Source organism: Camelina sativa, chromosome 5 (genome assembly GCF_030686135.1).
Source record: "Camelina sativa cultivar CO46 ecotype springtype chromosome 5, ASM3068613v1".
Classification (NCBI taxonomy): domain Eukaryota; kingdom Viridiplantae; phylum Streptophyta; class Magnoliopsida; order Brassicales; family Brassicaceae; genus Camelina; species Camelina sativa.
The window spans coordinates 18,753,472-18,771,295 of NC_141884.1; the positions used below are offsets into that span (position 1 = coordinate 18,753,472).

Below are 17,824 nucleotides of genomic sequence, written 5' to 3' on the forward strand. Positions count from 1 at the left end.
GATCGACACCCCAACCAAAAACGCATATTCCGGTTCGCGGATGTTACAGAAAATCATTTGATCAAAAAAAAAAAAATCTAAGAAAATCTCGGAAATTAATACCAAAATCTCGGAAAAATTATAAACATAGATAATAAGGAAATCAGAATTAAATATATCCCTAATAATTTGTACTTGCCATAACTAATCGACAATTAAAAATCAAAACAGTTAACAATATACCATTTTAATAACAAACTAATTGATTGTTTCTTAAAATATCTACCAATATAACAAATGTTTTTTCTTTATCGATCACAGTTGTAAATGTATTTTTGAAAATTTAGAATTATTATTTTCCTAACCTACTAACCATTCGGAGTAATTATAGGAACCATAACTATTAAGAAAAATATATTAAATGAAAGATTTTTCTATAACCCTAAATGGCAGCTTATTTGTTTTTGTATAAGTACTGCTTCTATTGACATGCCGATCACTCAGATTCATTGCTATAGTTCTATTAAAATATTTGGTTTTTTTTTTTCAACCAAACATTAATTAAATTAAAATAAAACTCCAAGATTGGTTGCCCAAACCGGAGGGAAAGAGTTTACAAAGGAAATTTCTGAAAGTAAAGATCTTGAAGAACGGGCTAGACAATCTGCCCGTACATTGAGCTCTCTAGTGATCCTGGTTAGGGAGAAGGAGGGGAAGCATGATCTGAGCACAAAAAACTCCTCCAACAGATTCGAAAAAGCTGGCCAATCGTCAGGCATCTCCACCATTGCCACCAGTTCTGCACAATCTGTCTCGAAACTCTGACAATCCACTCCCGCCGCCAAAAGTGACTCCATAGCCCAAATCAAGGCTTGTAGCTCTGCATGTAAGGATGTGGAGCCGCGCCTTTGGCTCCGTGCTCCCAGAAGAAGCGTCGAAACTTCATCACTACAACACCACCACCCCAGTCCCTGCAGAGGATCTGAACCCTTCCATGAGCCATCAATCTGACAACGAGGAAACACCCCCCTGTCCTCCAGCAGAGGCGTAGTATGTAAATAGCTATCTGAGTAAGATTTGGCTTCTTCCCACAATAGTCTATCATTATTCTCCTGGAGTAAAATCTCCATCGGCTCTGCCTCTAACCCCTGAAAAACTTTTTATTCCTATCTTTCCATAGTGACCAAAGTATCCAGGGGAGGTGGATAGCTACATCTGGATCCCCCGATTGAGAATCTGCCCGCCAAAAAATAAAATCTAAATTTGCATAGATTGAAGCATATGGAAAACCATTCGGAACTACCAAAACCGGCGACAAACCCCAAACATCGCGCGAACGAGGACAGTCAAAAAGAGCATGGTTAATCGTCTCTGGTGCAGACTCACATTGTTTGCAGAGAGTATCACACTGGACACCCCTATACGCAAGCCGTTTCAACACTGGGAGAGTGCCCGAAGCAATCTGCCAGAAAAAATGTTGGACCTTCGGGGGAACATCAAGTTTCCACGATTGGGCCCTAAGGGCCATACAAGTCGGCCCGTATTCGACATCCGTCAATAATTCTCCGGCTAGCCGATATCCTGATTTAACCGTATACTTCCCTGACTTGGTAAAGTGCCATACTAAACAATCCGATCGCTGGACTTTACTGACCGCCATACTCCGAATAATCTGTATATCCCCCGGATCCAGAAACTCCTCCAGAGCAGGCAAATGCCAATCCTTCGTAACAGGATTAATTAAGTGGTTCACCATCAAACTCGGTAACCAGTGTCTTCCCTGACCATTTGCTGGGCGTGGTCGAATATCCGGTATCCATGGGTCACGGCAAACCGAAATAGAACAACCCGATCCTACCGCCCACCGCGCTCCATGTTCCACCAATTCCTTAGTTGAAAAAATACTCCTCCAAGCGAAGGAGGGGTTATATGGTTTTTTGGCCATAAGAGGGTGTTTATTTCTAAAATATCTGCCCTTCAACACCGAGCCATTAAGGACGTCAGATGTTGAATTAACCGCCAATACTGTTTCGCTAGCATAGCATCATTAAATTGTTCCAGGGCTCTGAAACCTAGACCCCCTTCACACTTATCCTTACATAATTTATCTCAGGCCACCCAATGTAGACCACGAGTCCTATCATTGGATTTCCACCAAAAGGTGGAAATAGCACCCGTTAATTTAGATGTCAACTCCTGCGGCAATTTATAGCAGGACAGCACATGGTTAGGAAGTGCCAGCGCTACTGATTTAATCATAATCTCCTTACCACCTTTCGATAAGAGCTTTGCATTCCAACCATTGACTCAGTCATCCAACCGATCTTTAACATAACGAAAAACCTTCGTTTTTGATCCTTGGAGGCTTTCAGGAATGCCCAAATACGAGCCCATACCCCCCTCTTTAGAAATACCAATAACCGACTTCAACTGATCCCTTATTTCAGAAGGAACCTTCTTGCCAAACATTATAGAAGACTTCTCTAAATTAACCTCTCTAAATTTGGTATTTTTTTTTAGTGCTCTTTTGGTGTTTTTTGGTTATATAAAATCAAAATAGTTCTTTTGGTGTTTTTTCCTACCTCAAGTTATTGATTTGTTTCAGATTTTTTCACTCGGTGATTAACCCAGTAACATCTTCAGTATGAAGCAAAAAGAAACCAGGGAAAGCAACTATTAAGTTAATTCACTAAACCAATAATATATTAAATTCATGTATTATAGTCTCAAAATTACATGTAAACTAAAGTTATTATTTTACTTTTTGTACTTCAAAAAGCAAGTATATAAGATTAAGTACACGTGAACATTAGGATGGAAGGTTATGATAATTTCATTCCCATGTATATATACATGTATTAATGAGAGTTTGACTTGAGTGGTTAACAGGACAACGAATATGCCAGTTTTGAATAAATATGGAATCATCAGTTACATATTAATTTAATATTGAATTATTTTCTTAAGCCTATGTTTTCTCATATTTTTTTTGTGGTTTATACAGAGTGACATGTAAAACCAAAATCATAGGAAAAACTGTTACAATGTTTTCAATAAAAAAAAAATTCAGAATACACAAGCTACACCGCACCTTTTGCACAACTCTACAGGTTTTAATTTTTATTATAACTTATATATGTTATAATAGAATATAATGTCACTGTAGTGGCAACCCTCAAGTTTTCAATAATATATTATAAGGTATGTTCGTTTCAACCCTCAAATTACAAGTGAGCGACTTAAAAGCAATGAATTCGGTAATTAGTGTCGCTAAAACTAAACCAGAGACAGATTAAGAAAACGTGAACTTGCATGATTAAACGAACTGGCCCATAGTCTAATCAAAGTTTTGAAATTGCATGATTAAAAGACTTTTTAAAATGATTTACGATTGTAATGTCTGTATTTTCTAAGGTAAAACAGGGAGGAGAAAAATCAAGGCACTTCTTGACGTATAATATACTTTACTTGTGATTGATTTTACTGTATTTAGAGTTATATAGATGAAAACAACATGTAATTATGTACTACTAGAGTTATGCATCTATCTACAAATAGTGTAAGATATATATGTGTGGTATAAAAGATAAATTGTTTTTTAATATATTACATAAATTGTAACTTCACATTTTTTGTTTTACATTTTAGGGGTAGATTATTTTTGATTAGAAGAGAAAAAATCAAAAAGGTAATTTTATTTTTTTTGGTAGTAAAGACCAGCTAATTTTGTTGACCCGTTGGATCCTGGTCATATAAACTTGTGGATCTTTGTTTACAAATTACAAAATAATTAAAATTAAATCAACAACTTGATAAGTAGCCAATATTTATGAAAGTCGTTTTAAAAGTGTTCATAGCTAATTAGATTATTAATATTGGTAATGTATATATGGAAATTTATTTAATTTTGGTAGTATATTATTTGATATTTCTAAACGATCATCTAATTTAATATCTATATGGAAAGAAACATGTAATTCAGAAAAAATATATTATCTAAACTATTCTAGATTCAAGCATGATTCAGACATAACATTTATTTATGTGGATTACATGGGACAAGTTTTCGTGGGTCAATATAATTTAATATATTGCAGGGCAGGCATAGCAGACGGGGTTAATCATCACGTAGAGCCCTCATAAACCTCCTAACCTGAGCTGATCACTAATCCATATCACAATTGATCCGGGTTCGCTATCATGTCGATCCAAAATTGATGGTTATAACAATATTATGAAAACAACCCAATATAAGTTTATGTTCTAAATATCATATCAAATAAATATATCTACCAATAAAATGTCGTACATATATGCAGTTCTGAATCTCTTACATGTTTTCTTATTTGTTGGACTACAATATAAGATCTCAAATATTTAAATTATTATTAAAACCTTAGTAATGAGATAGAATATAAGATCTCAAGTAGTTAAATTATTATTAAAACTTTAGTTATGCGATAGAAAAATCTTAACATATACGGAACGAGACGCATTTTCTGTCTCAAAATAAACATACTGTTTTCGTTACTACTTTTTTTTTATGGTATTGTCTTTATTGATAACAAAAACAAATCTGATCATTCTTTTTGTCTAAACCAAATGTAGAATTTGGATCTTGAATATTAATAACATTTCTAAAAAAATGTTTACAAATATGTTAGTAAACTTAGTTTTTGAAATCAACCCGCACGTATATGCGGGTCCGAATCTAATGAATCTTAAAGGCCTTTAAATCTTGTGGATGTCTCATAACTCCATTTTGGATTGTCGAATTACCCGTTAGCTATTAATTTCGTTCTATAAATTTGTTATCATAAAATCTTGTTGAGAAAAACAATATACCCACCTTTTCAAAAATTGTTATATTCGACCTATAGTTAGAAAATCATAATGGCTAAACCGTTTAGGAGGAAGTGACACAAGAAGTAGCAAAGTTTAAAAGTTAAAACCATAAGTTTATGCACATCGATGACATTATATATGAAAGATTCAAATTATGTACTTGAAATTTTCTTAATATCAAAGTTTGAGATACGGTGTAGCGAAGTCATGCGGCACATAGACAATTTGATCATGAAATATGCATATAATATTTTAAATACTAAACATGTGTACGTGTACGTTAATGCGAGGCGTCTCTTACGCATCTTAATTGTTGTTTGTGGTGTGCAGGTAAAGGCAAAGTGTGATCGTGGAATCAAAGGCAATGAAGAGGAGGATGTTCTAGGGACTTGATTGGATGTTGTCTAACATTGTTAGGTTGCTAGAATTGAGTCGTTAGAAACATTGCTAGGTTGCTGGTTCCTTGTTTCTTGTTGTTGGGTATTTGGTTATTGCTTATGTTATGATATTGGATTATTATTGGATTATTATTGGTTTATTGGATATTTATTGGTGTGTTGTTCCGCTGTTGATTGTGAATGTGGTTAGGTGGCTAGTGGATATGGACCACTAGTTGTAGTTTATTTATATATTTATATTATTTATTATTATTTAACAAAAAAAAGGGTCGGTTGTTTTATTTTCCTAGATTAAGCTGCTAATATTATATGAACTTCCTTATAAACTAAGCGCTAATTAGTTTTAATTAGTTGTTTAAATTATACGCTAATTTTGTGGGTTGATTAATTTAAGGGGTGGTATTGGATTCTAATTTATGAAGATTTTTGAAGAGTTCAACAAAATACTAAAAGTGAATAAGTGAAAGATTGTTAAAGATTGCTAGAGAGTTTTGTTGATTAGTTTTTTAAAATCTTGTAAAGTCCTCCAAATAATCCCTGTATTTTTGTGATATTTTCCATGACTTTATTTTGTAAATAAAGTGTCTAAAATCATGAACCAATAACATAATAATTGAACTCATTAACAATCCTAAATTTTTTTGTTTTAATTGAATAACACAAAACTTTTAATGACTTTATAAAAGTCTGAACATAAAAGTCTGAATCCAATAACCCAAAGTTGTTAAGATTTTAAATGACTTGTTACAAATCACAAACTAATAACACTAAACAAAGTTTAACAAAATCTTGATCAAATAACAATATACTCTACATAACATTTAAAATATTTAAAACTCTATTCAAATCTCAAACCAATAACCTCCACTTAGATTTTATAGTAGGTCTTAATAAATGTCAGCCATTTTTTTTTTTTTTGAAATGATAGGTTTGTAGTTTGAAGTATGCGAGGTGTGTACGACGTTCATCACATACGTTGCTTTTATAGTAGGTGTAGGATGTTCTAAAGAATATATCATAGTATTTAATATTTGATCATATTATCTTGGAAGATTTGGTAAGTTACTAAAATTTAGTAAACAAAATATTTTGTAATCGTGGATATATAATTCGAAATTGGAGATCACATAATCTTGGTAAATTATGTTAACTGTTCAATATTGTGTTGGTAATTTCCGAGATTTGTTTAGATTTAGTTGAACTTCTTTTAGAAATTCTAAACTAATTATGGGGGATTGATTTAGTTAGATTGTTTATGGTAGGTTTAAATTTGAGCCAATTTTTATGTGATATTTAAATGTTAGGTGATCTCACTTAATTTTACCCGATTTGGTTAATTTTATCAGATTTGGTTCGGCTATCAATCTGTTTGGTTATAGATTAATATCAATCTGTTTGGATACACAATTTATATATCATTATTCTGTTTTCAGTATCATTTCATGTAATAATCTCTTAATCTATGTCTACTTATTAAAAATGTTTCCCTTTTAATAGTATACTAGAGATTGGACCCGCACATACGTGCGGAGGTAATTTTAAAAGAACTAAGTTTGTAATTAAGTTTGGATTATGCGGAGTTACATTTGTAATTATGAATGTTAAAAATGTTATTAACATTCATAATCTAACTTTGTACCAATTTATTTTCAGTTTGGCTTGGAAAGAAGATGATTAGATTTAAGTACATTAAAAAATAGTAAGAGAAAGATAGTATACAGATCTGTTTATGTGTTTCTGGACTCCGTCTCATCCCATATACGGTATGTCCCTTTTTATCTTATAACCGTAGTTTTAATAATATTTTATCAATTTGAGATTGTATATTTTAGTCCAACAAATAAGGAAGTAGGTAAAAGATTCACATCCACATAACATTTTATTTGTAAATATAATTATTTGGTATAACATTTATAACATAAACTTATATTGGTTTACCTTCATCAAATTTCTAAACGTTTGAAATAATAACCGCTTCACCATAAATTTTGGATTCACATAAAGTATAAATTAACTATCGTAATTTTATAATCTCATCTTGATATATTTATTTCTTGTTCTTTTTTCTATGAAAAATAGTTTATATAATGTTTTTTTTTAGATTACCTGTTCCCGTCTCGTATATGATCTTCTTTTTTTTTTTTTTACAATTATGTATTAGTAAAACTAAAATTATTTGGGGTTAATTTCTGTGAAGTAAACCTATGGACCAACCCGCACTTTTGTGCAGGGTTTTTATTTTTTATTTTTAATTTGTTTAAATTGTTTATATTAGACAATTTATTAAAAATAGTGAGAAGACCTATAATATATAAAATTTGACAGAAAACATAAATTTGTGTAATTTAATTCAACCCAAAGTCTTTAGGAGCCATAATTATAGAAGTTCATTATAATAAGTATTGATAAAATAAAAAATGAAGTTAAAATATATAAAAACTAATATTATTATTAGTTTGGTAAAAATAAAAGAAAAAAAAAAATGAGTCAAAACAGTATATGCAATTCAATTTGATCATGTAGAAGTAATAAAAAAAATTCAAAGTTGTAAAGGTTGCATTCATAAAAATTACATATTCAAAATATAACTTTGTAATTAATTATTTTAAATGAAACTTTCTGATTGTTTGTTTAACTGGTGGATATATGTCATGCTTTTTTGTTTTTTTTTTGTATCCCTAAGTGTGCTCCCTAATTAATATTATAGATATATGATTATTTGTTTCTATTTAATTGTATTAAATTGATTTGTTATTTCTGTAAATATCTCACAATTTAAAATCAAATCAAATATGTTTACATATATATATATATATATATATATATAATTTTCTATTTAAATTCTTTGATTTTTATGGAAGCAAACTTTAAACTTTATACCATTTCCAAAATATAGGGTAATTTTTAATTTATAATTAATTTCGTAATTATTATTTTCATAAATATTAGATTTTTGACTAACAGTTGTTGTTTACCATATATTGTTTATTCTTTTATTTTTAATTATATAAGTAATTGAGCCTGTTTGGCAACATGAATATATGTCATGCTTTTTTTATTTTTTTTTGTATCCCTAAGTGTGCTCCCAATTAATATATATATATATATATAATTTTTGATTTAAAATTTTTTGATTATTATGAAAGCAAACTTTAAACTTTAAACCATTTCCAAAATATAAGGTAATTTTGATTTTATAATTAATTTCATAATTATTGTTTCCATAAATATTAGATTTTTGACTAATCGTTTTTGTTTACCATATATTATTTATTTTTTATTTTTAATTATATAAGTAACTGAACCTGTTTGGCAACATGAATATATGTCATGTTTTTTTGTTTTTTATATTCCTAAGTGTGCTCCCCAATTAATAGTATAGATAGATAGATTATAGATTATAGGGATCACTTCTTCTTAAAGAGTTCAGCATAATATAATTAAACTCAAGGGCATCTCAGTTATAATCAGAGAAGATAACGTTCATTTTGGTCCCAACAAAATTTTCAAATTAAAACACACAACCTCCACAGCCACAAGAGAGTTGGTTAAAACGAAGAAACTTAAAACATGTTTGTACCAAAAATAACTTACTGGATCTCTATCTCATCTTTTGTCTTCTTCTCCTCTTCTATCAACAAAATATCTTGTGATTGCATGGTCAAGCCAGTTTGTTATAGACTATTGAGCAGACGAAGTTTGTGGTGGCAAACTGTAGAAGAACTAGTATTTAAACAAGTCTTGTTTCATTATCATTTCATCAATACAAGCTTATACTTGCTAGTCTTTTCTCTACATACTATTCATTTTGTAACCAAACAAGTCGTCAATTGTAAGATGGAAGGCAAATTTGTAGCTTTAAGTGTGCTCATGATGAGTCTGCTCATGGTGCAAATTCAAGTTGAAGCAAAGATCTGCTGCCCGTCCCAGAATGCGAGAAATGCCTATATTGTCTGTGATTATACCCCAAGAATCCCCCAGTTCGTTTGTTTATTTTCCACTGGATGCACAAAAGTTTCTGATAATGGTCGATGCCCTTCAGGATCTATTTACAACCGTCTCGAGAACTCAGGTAAATTGATTTTTCTTTTTTTTTCTAGTGTTTTGTTATTTATTCGTTGCATAGATGAATTCCAATCTTGATGCAAGTTGCATGGATTTTGACTTGTAACTTAAGGTGATGCTGTCAATGAATACTGCAAGTTGGGGTGTGCTTCCTCTGTGTGCAGTGCCATGACTACTCTCAAGAACTCTGGTAAATTGACTCCGACCCCAAAAATTATTATTATTATTATAGTAGTTGGAAAAATAGAGATTAATTAATAAATTTATTGTAATCTTGTTTTGGTGACTAGATGCTAGTGAAATTGTGGGTGGAGACGTTGAAAAATGTATCAACACATGTTCTATCCTCTGCACTAAGGGCTTTGTGAAGCCTGCACTTGAAACCGCCTAAACAAGTACATCCACGGATTGAAGATACCACATCCATGTTTACAGTGTTGTTTTCCATGTTTTCAATAAGTGTTTGTTTTCCTTCGTTTTCAATAATTGTCAGTCTATCTGACAAAAATGCTACACTCTTGTGTTACCTGCTACAGTTTTCGGTTTGTCTATGTTTATTGTTTCCGTTTTGTCTGTGTTGTGTTAAAAAAATTATATTGCGCGTCCTTCTCTTCACATTTTTTTTCTTTCTAAAACGAAATTATTGTCCTATTACAATCAAACTCATGATGTCATGACGACAACAACATATGCCTGACTTTGCTACACCGTATCTCAAATTCTGATTAAGAAATTTTCAAGTATAATTTGAACTAGGTACAACCCGCACTATATACGGGATAAACGGATTTAAATAAAATATTATGAAGAAAATTATTATTTGAGATTTAAGATTTGTTTGTATAAAACAAAATATGTAAGTAATTTTTTTTTTTCGTTTATTCAAATTTGTGTTTATATTCTATAAAATACGTTTCATCCGTAAAATATTTGAACTTGGAAAAGAATTAGTGGTATAGAAAGTTTTGATGTCTTTTTGTGTTTCTAAAAATCAAATTCACATATTTTATGTTTCACATTATTATCTATATCACTATACCATTAAATAGATAAAGCAATATTTTTCAACTAATTGATTTAATTTAAACTAATCTTAAGTTTAAAAATGCAATGAGAAAAATGATAAAAGTGATAAATAAATGAATAATTTTTTTTCTTGTTTCTGAAATGTAATTTACTTTTAATAAGTAAATAGGCTATAAAAATGATAATTAAATACATTTTCGGATTTAATAGTTGATTAAATCTTTTATTTTTAAAAACTAATAGAAAAAACATTGGTTTATAATATTTCAGTGGCATATTTATGTAAATAACAATGAGAAGTAAGTGCATTTATTAAAAAAATGTACAGAAGCTCTGTGAGTGCGACACTTCAACATTTTCATGAGAGTGCTTCTCTTTTAATATATAGGGGATGTGTCATATATAACGTCATTGATGTGCAGAAACTAATGGTTTTATAAAACGAATGCATTTAAAGAGGATAATGGCCTTAAAGGCCTAGGTTTATTACTTGTTTGTTTTTATTATAAACTAGATTAGGACCCGCGGTACACCACGGGCAAAATTATTTATAACTAAAATATTTAAATTATGGTTAAATATGTTATAATTATATAATAATTGTTAAATAAACCATATAATACCGTAATATAATTTATTTTTTACATAATATTTATTTATTTAATTTAATTAGATATGTCTATTCTCTGATACCAATAGTGTTAACAAAATAATGAAATGATGTTTTATCCCTGTAACACCGAATTAGTGATATTTTTTAATTTATATAAATATCGATAAAATCCGTCCCGCTATATAACTCCGTCCCAAGATATTTTAACTCACACTATATCATCTTAATTTTTAATATTTATTGTGTATCTACGGTATAATAATTATCATATTTAACTTTTAAAATTTTTTAAATATTTTTCATATTTAACCTTTTAAAAATCTTTAAAATAAAGAACCGGAATAAATCAAATAAAAGTTTTTAAAGTTTGAATGCCTGATAAATCAAGATTTCTACTCATTTGTATTCAGAATCATTTTGGTCTCTTTTATAGTATGACTCTGAACCATTGCCAAATTTTTTTAGATGATATGGGATATTGTACCCGTAATTTTTTATTCATCTATTGAGTAATATATATCTGTTTTTAAAAATTTATATTACATCATATGCAGGAAAAAATCATAATTTTTATCAACTAAATGTATTATAGAATAATTTAAGATAATTCAAATAAAAAAATGAAATAAATCATATATTTATGTTTGAATGAGGTAGAAAGATTTCCTTATTTTTTTAAATCTTATCTATAATTAATTTTGAAATTTTGGTAACTAATATTAAAGTCAATGCATTAAATGTATAAAATTTTCAAAAAGTATTTTTGAGCAAAAACTGCTGCAAAAATACTAGTATAGACTAGGTAATATCAATTTTCTCTTGGCCGGCGTCGCCTCCAGCGTCAGCCATACTTTCGTTTTCTTTTTGTTTTTTGCAATTTCTCATTCTCAACATTAAATTTTATTCAGATTCAGAGTTCTTCTTATAAATTTTCTTCACTCTAAATTCATGAAGAGACTCTTGAAATTGACGAAGCACAGAGATGGGTTTCACCGAAAATTCAATCCATGGTGCCCACCTCATATATATTATCCTAATTTATTATTGAATCATTCCACCCACAACCATATAAATTTGGTTTCGACTTCAGTGAGTCATGTTGCAAAGCCACTTCCAGAAACCTTGAAGATGGACCAGAAGCCTTCTCGTCGATGGTATCGTAACCGCAAAAAAACACTCTGGCTTGGTAGATCTGGTATTCTCTCTTCCATAGTTATGCGATTATGTTGTCTCGTCGTAGCCATTTATCTCTCTTGTAGAGCGCTTTTCCGGTGTACACAGTTGTGTTATTGCCGGTGTTTTGTCTCCGATTGTGTCTCATCTTCTTCTTCTTGTAACCAATCGTTGATCATTGTCTCAAGAACGAAGCGGCGTGTTCGGCAGTTGTCATTCCCCTCCATCAAATGGTATGGAGATGTAATTTGGATTTTTGATCCTGGAATCATTGGGGATTGGATTGACAACGCAGGCGAGTTTAAGAGATGTTTATTGCAGACATCGGTTCATAGGACCGGTTTGAGACAGTGGCTAAGGATATGGTGGAAAGAGATCATGTTGATTTTGATTTTACTATTAGTCCTCGGCAATTTCAATGTGTGTCTTTGGAGATGTCTACATGGAACAAGATTCAAAAGATGGTACTCATCATCTCATCAAGCATGGGCATTAGTTATAACCAAGAAAGATGTCATCTCCTATGTCTGGAGATGTTTTGTTGGGATGCGATGTAACGGATGGATCGCAACCATTGATCATTTCAAAGTATATTGGAGTTTCGTCAAAAAAACGATAGCCAAACAAGATGATCATGTAGGATTAAGGAAGAAGGCGAATAAGATAATATATTATCAAATCTATTAGCGTGTAAGGCTTATGAAAGAAAGCGGCGTTTAATTCTCTTGTTCGATTGTGTTTTCTTCTTCTTAAACTATAATCAATTCTTGGTTGTATGCGTATGTTTTGAAGATAACTATGTATCTCAGTTCCAATTTTAATAAAATAAAGTAAGATGTTAAAAAAAAAAAGACTAGGTAATATCCTGCGCATCCTAGGTTTATTACTTGTTTGTTTTTATTATAAACTAGGTAATATCTTGCGCATATGCACGGACTATTTTATTAGTTATGTTAATTTATTTTAGTTTATGTAATACTCATAATACTATGAGAATTTTCTGAGAACATTTTTTAATAAAGTTTTTTCTGTTGGTATCTCTAAAAAGGGGTATTGAAAAAGATGCATTTTAAAAAATTTCCCTAAAAATACATATATAACAAACAAATTTCCTAAATGTCTGAAATACACTTTATTTATTCAAAACATACAATATCAAAATATACCACTTATTTAAAAAATATTGTCAATGATAAAAATAAAAATTTACTATAATATTTAAAATTTACCTAAAATATTTAATAATTAAATTCCAAAATTTATTTTTCAAATATTAAATATATTTCCTGTAAAATCATATGAAATGCAATGAAAAATGCCAAATATTAATTTAATTTTAAATCTCTTTTATATTCACCTTAATTTAAGCTATATTGCTAGGTTAAATTTTAATGAATTCCTCTTTCTAGTATATTTTCAGAAATGGAATATCAAATTATTTTTTATATAGAAAATCATTAAATTACAGAATTATGAATTAAATAAACATTATAATGATATTTATATAGTAATATTTTGGATCACAAGAACTAAATATAATGAAGAGAACACGGATTGACGCTTCCCTTGTTCACAACTTTATGGTTTCGCTTGGCAAGAGGAAGGCTAAGTATCGTTTCTCCTAGAAAACCAAAAATGCCATCAAGCTCATGAAAGTGAACTTAGTGTGATTTTCGTCCAACATTAAACCTTATGAATCCAAATTTATTGCTAGTCGCTTCCTCTTGGCTGACATGGTTCACATGTACTTCCGAAGACGCAAGAAATTGACAAGTGGGAACCTTGTAAGTGGGAAACTCCATTTGATTTTTTTTCCTAAACCAATGTTCTTGAAGATTTGATGAACATCCGCATGATTTTCTAGTTGCGTGAGAAGGATGTGGTATGTGTATTTGGTTAACATGAACTAATTAACCGCGGTCAACATCTTGTAAAAATCGGTGTAAGTGTATTTCTTGGAAGGGACCTTCTCCTTTGATTTTTAGCAACTATGGGGATTTCATTCTTACGTTCACTACCACTCAACTTTTGAAGCGGTTCTTTTCCTTGTACTTTCTTACCGGTGATAGCCGAGCTTGAAGGATTGTTTTTTGCTTATGTCTTCCTCACCAACCACCAGAGAAGATGATGCTGCCCCCAGCATTCTGCTACAAGAGGAGCCACCAGATCACCATTTAATTCTCCTTGATCGGCGGAAACCAAATAAGCAATCCAAGAGGACAAAACATCTACTCTAAAACGAGAAACAAAGTACAATTTGATTGAAAATCAAGGTAAGTTTCTTGATCCTAAAGATTTCAAAAGACTAACTTGTTATAGGTGCAGAAAGAAAGGACACACAGCAAAGTTATGCCCCACAATGAGAAATGAAGCAAAAACTGAACCAGTCACACCAATTTTGAACCGTGAGCCACAAGTCAATGACAAACCTATCATGGGAAATGTTATTGTAAGTCTTAGTGATACTAAGCTCCTCTTAAATTGGATTAAAACTTTGAATATGTGAAGCAATTACCTAAGTACAATGCTAGACGAGAGTCATTAGAACTTAAAGTTAAGCAAGAAATTGTTACACTTCATGAAAATTAAATAGTCTAAACTGATTTACCTTCTTATAATGATTAAATGACTGCCATAACACGCTTGTTTCTTGTCAAAAGTGTTGAAGTTATTACAGGTACAAAAAAAGATCACAAAGGTGCTTCATCGAGAATAAATGAGTTCACGGACCAAAAGCAACACCGTGAGGAGTACACGCTTTTATCTATCAGACCAGCTGCCAATAGAGATGAGAGTGTCAATGATTTTCTCCAGATCAAAGAGAAGCCACCCGACGATGAATCACTGGATCAAATCCGAGGTAAAATTCTACACCCTCTTACATTTCAATGTACTAACTTGAGTTATCTATGTGTAGAGAATCAAGTTTTGAGGACAAAACTTCTTGAAGAGGGAGGGTATGATGCGGTCATAAAACCAACAGCCGAACCATAGCTCATTCAAACCGGATGCATTATACCAATCAGACCCGACTAGGACATATGTTCATTTTTTTAACCATATCAGCTCAAAAACGAAGACGCAAGGCATGAAACCACTCGGAAAATATTCTCTTCTCAGCTGAAAAACGCCTCAAAGGATAACCAGCCCAAAAGGAGTTCACATGAAGGAGTTCTTCTTTGATCTAAAAAGCTTCTCAATCTCTCTCCCTCTCGTGGGTGCTTCTCTCTCTCTCATTTCTTGTTCTCTTTACAAAGTATTACAAAACACATATAAGTGTATTTATAGTTATAATTCACAACACGTTATCAGCACAAGCGACTCTCGATCCGTTACAAGTTTGAGCATAAGCGATTTGCGATCCATCATAAGTTTGAGGTAACATTTAAGTTATGTTAAATTTGTTTAAATTAAATTTAATTTAATTAGTTTATATGCATATTACTATATGTATTATTTATAGAGTAAAATACTATACATATCTCTTGATTTAATGGTAGGCTCTGCATTATTGATCATTTAAATCTACATTCTTGATCTAATGGTAGGCTCTGCCTCCTTGATCATATGTTCAGATCTATATATTTTAAATCATATGGTAGGCTATGCCTCCTAAAATGATTGTTTTAATTTATGAATATATTATATAGCTTATAATTTTGTTTTATAGTTTATATTTATTGCTAAAACAAGATTTTACAAAATTATTTCATAAAATTTTATATTTAACAAATTTTTTTATTATTTATATAGTAATCATGTCAAACTTGGCAAAGCTTGATTTCCTCGCCCTTGATGTCTCTGGGAAAAATTATATGTCATGGACGTTAGATGCAAAATTCTATCTGAAAGGGAATGGGCTTCTTAAAACCCTCGATCAGTCAGAAACGGGGTTAGAAGAGGAAAAAGCAAGAACCATGATGTTCTTGCGTCATCATCTCCAAGATGGTTTAAAAAATGAATACATCACGAAAGAAAATCCTGCAGATCTCTGGAACTTGCTCAAGGATAGATTTGATCACCAAAAGTATGTGATCTTACCTAAAACCAAACATGAATGGCTAAACCTGCGTTTTCAGGATTACAAAAGTGTAAGTGGAGTACAATTCCGCTTTGTTCAGAATCACTTCGAGGATGGCTCTCTGCAGAGAAGAAGTTTACGATTATGATATGATCGAAAAAACTTTTCAAACTTTTCATCCTTCAAATGTATTCCTGCAGCAAAAATATCGAGAAAGAGGATATACTCGATATTCTGAATTAATGCAAGTTCTGCATTTTGCTGAACAAAATAATGAGCTCGTGATGATATATCATCAAACCCGTCCAACTGGATCAGCTCCACTTTCAGAAGTGAATGTTGCTACATCCAGCTTTAATAATTGGCAAGGATGAGGACGCGGTCGCGGTCGCGGTCGAGGCCGAGGCCGTGGAGGTGGTCATGGAAGAGGAAAAGGAAGGGGTCTCTCTCCTAATGATTTCAAGGCAAGAAAAACCAACAAAAATCTCCAAATCAATAATGTTGGTCGCGTTATAAAGAAACAAGGTGAAAGTACTTGTTACAGATGCGGCATAAAAGGACATTGGTACCAGACCTGTCGTATTCCAAAACATTTGGCCGATCTGTACCAAGCATCCCAAAAGGCAAAAGAAAGGGATGTTGAGACCAACCTCATCTATGATAAAGCTGGACCTTCTTTCCATGGTCTAAACGATAAACCCCATCTTGATATAGCAGATTTTCTCGTTGACAATGAAAATAGAAAATCATGCGAATAAGGCCGATATGCCATGATATGCTTTGTCATAGTTTGATATGTACTTTATGTTTATAAAATGTCTTTTTGGATAATAGTTTTGTTGTAATATATAATAAATTTTTTTGTAAGACTTTTTGTTATTTCATTAATGTTTATTTTATAAATATTTTATCTCAGAAAATGTCAAATTTTGAGATTGAGGATGGAGATATGTGTCTAGCAGACAGTGTTACAACGCACTCAATACTTAAAAAGAAAAAAATATTTCTCCTCTCTCGAAATAAAAGACTCCGCTAGAAGCGTGAGCACTATATGTGGTAATGCAAAGATTATTATAGGCTCTGGAAAAACCAATTTTTCAATGCCAAGGGGAACAAAATTTTAAATTTATGCATTATATTGCCCTAAGTCTCATAGAAACTTGATTAGTTTCAAAGATATCCGAAGAAATGGATATCATATAGAGACTCTGAATAAGAATGGCATTGAATATCTTTGCATAACATCTGAGGAGAAACATATATTGGAAGAATTACCAATGTTATCCTCTGGATTCTATTGCACAAAAATAAATAAGTTTGCGTCTTATGTCACAATAAACTCTAAGTTTACTAGTACATTTAAGATATGACATGAAAGACTTGGACATCCTGGTTCAGTCATGATGCGAAAAATTGTACAAAATTCCAATGGTCATCCATTGAAAACCAAAAGATTTTTAGATCTGATGAGTTTTCATGTGATGCATGTTCTCAAGGAAAACTCATAATTCGACCATCGCCAGCCAAAATTGGGAATGAATCACCATTATTCTTAGAGAGAATACATGGTGATATATGTGGATCTATCCACCCTTCATGCGGGCTGTTTCGTTATTTTATGGTAATGATTGACGCATCTAGTAGATGGTCAAATGTGTGTCTATTGACAACAAGAAACACGGCCTTCGCAAAATTCATTGCCCA

The 17,824-nt window shown here is 31.4% G+C and overlaps 2 protein-coding genes and 1 pseudogene across 2 annotated transcripts; 2 read left to right on the plus strand and 1 right to left on the minus strand.

Annotated features, from left to right (window-relative positions):
- Positions 1-1,120: 1,120 nt before the first annotated feature.
- LOC147943973 (uncharacterized) lies at positions 1,121-1,924 on the minus strand. The gene has a single exon (XM_087512422.1). It carries the CDS (start codon positions 1,922-1,924, stop codon positions 1,121-1,123), a length of 804 nt encoding a protein of 267 aa, XP_087368548.1.
- A 6,965-nt stretch (positions 1,925-8,889) lies between these two features.
- On the plus strand, positions 8,890-9,902 carry LOC147943974 (putative thionin-2.4). The gene is made up of 3 exons (XM_087450274.1): positions 8,890-9,294; positions 9,400-9,477; positions 9,578-9,902. Exons 1-3 carry the CDS (start codon positions 9,060-9,062, stop codon positions 9,676-9,678), a joined length of 414 nt encoding a protein of 137 aa, XP_087306400.1. The 5' UTR covers positions 8,890-9,059; the 3' UTR covers positions 9,679-9,902.
- Positions 9,903-11,749: 1,847 nt separating this feature from the next.
- LOC147943975 (uncharacterized) lies at positions 11,750-12,920 on the plus strand (annotated as a pseudogene).
- The last annotated feature ends 4,904 nt before the right edge of the window (positions 12,921-17,824 follow it).